We start from the raw sequence: 6,000 nt of genomic DNA on the forward strand, positions 1-6,000 counted from the left end.
CCCTTTGAAGTAAAAACTCTTGGGCCGTGGGGTTCAAGTGCCCAGGCGCTTATTAAAGATTTAAGTTGGCGCCTAGTAGATAGTACCGGTGACCCCAGAGCTGGCACTTTCCTTGCTCAACGAATAAGTATCGCAGCGAGGAAATGCTGCCAGCGTTAAAGGTACACTGCCACAGGGACCAAACTTTTTAAATCTGTTTTGATTTTCTTTTAAATATTTTTAAATTATTTTTATTATTACTTTGTAGGTTAAGAAAATTGTAAATACTGTATACTCGATAATAAATAATTATGAAATATGTTTAAACAAAAAAAATCTGGTTTAAAACTAGATACAAGTCATATGCCATTTCAGTTTTTCTTCGGACCAAATAATACTAGTTAAAATTAAACTGTTCCTAGCTAATAAGCCTCTAAAAGTAACAAACGATTATTTTTGGTATCACTTAGTTGCCGTCTAAGTTTATTAGTTTTTAAATGTTAAAAGACGTCGATTTACGACAGTGTCGAACGATGATTCATGATTGGAATAATAAATAGGCTGAGATGGTGAGCCCGCATCCAGATGCCTATATTAAATTCCACACCAATTGTTATTTACAGGAAGCCAGGAAATGGAGACAGGATATTTTTTACACCTCCCAGAATTACTTAATTAGCATGGCGTCGGTGTTAACAGATTCAGCAGGCGTAATTTCGTTACTCAATATTTTTCCTGGAAGTGTTTGCAAGAGATTTTGCTATAACGTTTGATAAATCTAAAAACTAATAATTGATTATTAATATTTCTGTTTCTCTCGAATGCTTTACCGTGGACAGCTAGATACATCAACTTTTCTAACTTAATATTAATGATTAAAGTATTGATGAAAAAATGTTGCCATACCTATTGCTTAAAATAACAAACTTTAAATACCTACAAAAAGCCTAAAAGGGAATTGCGTACAAAGATATCTGACAATTGAAACTTCGTTTACTTAACTGCCTTTGAGTTTCTCGGTGTCTGGAGTTTCCTCGGTTTGGGTTATTAAAATTTTGAGAATTTTAGCACAATACGCCACGGTGGATTACAATTTAATTACGAATACCAAAGCGAATGCGCAAAACAATTTTCATTAGACATTTTTCACCGTTATTTTTGAAATTGATGATACACAAATTAAACTGTATCATTTCTGGCGGTATTCTGTAATTGAAAGTTAATTTTTATATGGTACTAATAAATCGTAAAATTCTGGAAGCTTCATTAAGGCGTCCGTTATAAAGGAGTGGTTGTCCATAATAATTAGTTTTGAGGAAGCGGTAACTTGAGAAGCGTTGATGAATAAAACGAATTCATTCGGTTTTAGACCATTAAGATATCGTTAGATATTAAATTAAAGCCAGCAGTATATGAATCAGAACCTAGACTTAAAGATACATATGAATCCCTTATATCAAAAACATTTTACCCATAAACACACAATTCTTATACATTGTGGTGATCGGAACACCAGCAGACTTTTTTGTTTTGTAACAATTCATACTCGCACGTACAATGAAACAAAAACATCGCAAGGAAACCAGCATATTTAGAAAAATGTTCACCTATGAGTACATGCCAGTAAGGAATGCAGAAATTTGAAGCCAATTGATCTCTTTAGACTTTTTTTTTTATACGTGATAATAGACAAGGGCAGAGCATATTGTTTCCGTTATCTTAACCTTAAACCTTATTACAATTTATTATAAGGTACAAAACCCTATATTAGACCTGGCCCTTTATCCCACTTGGCGACAAGGTCCGTAAGATAAGCGGATGCAACCGTTTGAGACAGCTCAATTAACGGGAACTTGGCGTATAAGTGGTGCGATATAATGATATGTTCTCAAATTGCAGATTTAAAATTAGAAAACATAGACTATACCACAATAAACACAGACCAAATATTTATAACAAACGATAAAAATCTATATAGTAAGTGCGGAAGCATTTGCGGTCGCTATACTAAATTACCTTTTTTTTCCGTTATGTTGACAACACAGTAATAATCTTGATACTTTACAATATTGAATAGAAAAAGTGGCGCTACAGCTATTTACAGTCTGGGCCACAGACTTCTGTATCTGTTTGGTGATATTTTTATTTTGTTTGTGTCAGCCTTTTATGCCTGACACAATCCATCGACTTTTCGTATCTAAGGCGTGCCGGTTTCACGATGTTTTCCTTCACCGTATGAGCGAATGTTAAATGGGCACCGACAGATATCGATTGTTGCACATTCGGTGTTCGAACCTACGACCTCACGGTTGAGTGTCGTAAGCTGTAGCCACTAGTCCAACGGTTTTTTTAAATAACACTGCTTATTTACAATAATTAATTTTATAAAGAATGACATGATAATCAAAAAGTTAGTAGTGTAGTTTGCATAACCGCCAGGCCGGTTCTCATTCCGCAAAGACTCTACCGAGGTTATAAAGTTATAAAGCTGATGATTGATTGAGCGCGCTAATCTCAAAATTCAAGTACGAAGTAAAAAATGCTTTATGACTATGTATAGTATATATACAGTCTGTTTACTGAGGAAGACTTAAGGTTATAACATCACTTTACCACCGAAATAACGCCGGTGACAGCGCAGAGAACAGCTTATGTATAAGATATACCCCAGTAATAAATAAATAGATTTTCTTGTGTTCACTGGTCATTTTGGTCCAAAGGGTGATTTGATTTTAATTCCGTTCTTATCAAACACTATTCCTTGTAGTTAATATTTGTTTGAGTTCGTGGACTGGGTATTGTAATGTTATACTGATTATTCTTTGATTACATGCTTTTTATAGATAGCCTAGCGCTTAGGTGCGCTGTTCTCAACCATGAGGATTAGTTTTAAACCCGGAACACTAGAGATTTCTTTTGAAGTGTAAAATTAATTTTCTGTCGTACACCAACACGCAAATGTTTTGTGATGTAGACGTTTAATTGTACTTATGTTACCTTTGAAATGAATAGAGCTACCTTAAAACTAATGGTCATCAAATATAACTTTCGTGCACTGTAAAGTTAATCTAAACGCAAAGTAATAATACAATACTACTAATTGGCAGTCGTAGTAGAAACAATAAAGACAAGCGCTTTAATAATTATCATACATATTTAATAGACAAACAACTGTTTGCAAACTTAAACACATTCTACTTGAAGTTTCCTTGTATAAAGTTTAGAATCCCATAAGTTTTCTTATGGAGTGACTACGTCTAAATTTGTGATTGCCCCGAGCGCTACTAGCTTCTTGAATTCTCTTCACTTTAATTGTTCTCTAATTTTCATAATTGTTATCACAAATTTTATTTCATTAAAGGTTATAAAGGCACATCTTTAAAAAAAGATGATAATAAATTAATTAAAATCAAATCGATTAAAGCATCTAACTCTTAGTAAATAGTATGGCATTTATACAGTTGCACATACCAGTACCGTAGTAGTGAAAGATGTTTTAAAGTAGAACAATCGATGAAGTTGGTATAAAATTAATTAACCTGATTGGGTGAAACATTTGCTATAATATGCATCAGTAGATTTTGTTTGTCACCCCTTTGTCTACGTTTGAGTCAGATTTATACGTTGATTTCGACTTCTCGACTTCAGAATACAACGAAATGAATATATGAATATAACTAGCAAACTCGGCGAACTCCGTTTCGCCACCAGATGGCTTCGTTTGGTGATCCCGCTTTTCTGTTGAAATTTTTCCTGAATTTTCTTTGCTATACCTCATGGAGCCCGAGACCTTTCCAACGCATGCAAAACCGTGGAAATCGGTTCGTGCGTTCTGGAGTTATAGCGTCAGGAAGGAAAACCCGACTTATTTTTATATAGTAGATATATGATACTAACCAAACATTTTTTAGTTATATTTCAGTACAGTTTGTTACGCATATGACGATATATATTTCAGGTTTTTATAAAACCTTTGCTAAATTCGATCTTAGTTTTATATACACAGATTACTATAATTATTGCCAGAGAAGGTTTCTCCAGATATCCATCTTCCGAATCTGATGAATCTTGATGTTCATGAGAATACTCAACATAGAAACTATAACCTGTACACAAGAATGGGACCTTTACACGAGTAATAGGGAAACATACATAAAAAAGATTTCGTTATAGCCAGAGAAGGTCCCAGGTTTCTCCAGATATCCATTTTCCGAATCTAATGAATCTGGATGTTCATGAGAATATCTAACCTAGAAACTATAACACAAGAATGGGACCTTTACACGAGTAATAGGGAATCATACATAAAAAAGATTTCGATCCTCCATTTTCGCAGTAAAAAATTGAGCTGACTCTGAAATCTAAAATATATAGTTAGTTGTAGAGTACAACTAACATCAATATTCAGTATTGTTTTACGTTAGACAAGGGTTTTAAATTAAGATAGATGTTCCACATGATGTCCCGACTCCCGCATATTGGGAAGGGCTTGTCTTGACCCAACTGAAAAAGGGTTGGACGGCCTTGGCTTTCTTTACTTTTACAATATTTTTGCAAAAATAGGAAATTTCTAGAGGTTAGGCGATTTTAAGTAAATAATTTTATATTTTAACATATATAATGTTGAGACCTTTCATAATGCACAACGATTTTTTATGGTAGCACCACAGATTAATTATTGACACAAAAAAGTTACCACGTTTTTGTGTAATGTCTAAAAATAATCATCTCATTTTGTAAAATAAGCTTATTACATATAGTAATCTATATCGTTTGGCATTTTAACGCCTATCGGCGCCTGAATATATCTAAATGCAATTAATTGAACCAGCGTATAAAAGGACAAAGAAATCGCGTAGGAATGCTCCTATTAGCATACCGTAGGTGAGTCACTATAACCGTCCACTGTCTGCGCATGACCTGCTCCTAACAAGATAAGAATTAACTTAATCTCATTAGAGCCGCAAGGGCAGCTTTTTAGCGCAAATACACTGCAGAGGATTACATTGAATATTGTCACGAACCAAGGATTTTTCATTGCATAGGTAAATTAAATTACTGATGTCGCACGCTAAAAAATGTAGTGAATTCAGCTGATATAGAATAGTACCATAATCATAATTTTTATCCCTTTGGTAGAGAACGTCAATACGCAAAATTTCTGCGTCTACGACGTAACTAAGAGCTTTAATACCATTAGTGAGACACATCGTTGCTTAGGAGAATCAAAGGCAAACAGTGTTAGGACTTTTCAGTCTAAGTATGTTTATAGAGCGCTAGGCTCACTAATCCGAATAAAACCTTCGTATGCCACCCCAAAGTAAAATTCATATTAAATGCGTTGATGCATTTTTAAAACTCATATGAACTTAAAAAGCACTTTAAGTTTAGTGAAGTCAAAACTTACCGCAGACAAATGTTTTGCTTAAATTGAAAGTTGCGAGAAACTTTAGTAAATACCTGTGAGAGGTCCGCATCTTCCCTAAGTTTTTCTGCTATCGTCGGCTTCCTGTCGGCTAAGACGGTGCCTAATAACATCACTAATATTAACACGTTTTGTCCACCCATTTTTAAAGCATCCTAATACACAGTTTCACTAAACACACGCGGAATTCATCTGCAAAGTGAGGACGCGCGCTGCTATGGGGCACGCGAGAATAAATGCCGGATGGTTGCCGCGAAGGCAGGCGGTAACGCGTTGACGCACATACCTCCTTCCCGCTCACGCACAATGTGGTCACACTGGTCGTCGTGACCATGGTCCATTCAAAAAGTAACGACTTAAGGCTTAGTCACTTTAACGGTTTTATCGTACTTTAAATAGGTGACCCTTTGCTAATTAAATTGACAGAAATGCAACTAAATTTATTTTATTTATAAATAAATATAATAGTTCAAGAGTTAATTCGTTGTTATATTTATACAAATAATTAATAAACTAACTTGTATAAAATATTTAAAACGTGTATTTTAACCAATTATATAACATGCAAAACTAAATTTACAATCTTTGTTTGAATT

General features: G+C 34.4%; 1 protein-coding gene across 7 annotated transcripts in view; it reads right to left on the bottom strand.

Annotated features, from left to right (window-relative positions):
• LOC125063291 (fasciclin-1) overlaps window positions 1–5,650 on the bottom strand; it is a 54,869-nt gene extending 49,219 nt beyond the window's left edge. For all 7 annotated transcript variants that reach the window (XM_047669678.1, XM_047669677.1, XM_047669676.1 and 4 more), the window contains exon 1: window positions 5,440–5,650. In XM_047669678.1, coding sequence (XP_047525634.1) covers window positions 5,440–5,547 — 108 coding nt within the window. In that variant the 5' untranslated portion in view covers window positions 5,548–5,650. The remainder of the gene's footprint in view (window positions 1–5,439) is intronic.
• Window positions 5,651–6,000: the final 350 nt, after the last annotated feature.

The sequence above is a fragment of the Pieris napi genome, chromosome 3 (assembly GCF_905475465.1).
Source record: "Pieris napi chromosome 3, ilPieNapi1.2, whole genome shotgun sequence".
NCBI lineage: Eukaryota > Metazoa > Arthropoda > Insecta > Lepidoptera > Pieridae > Pieris > Pieris napi.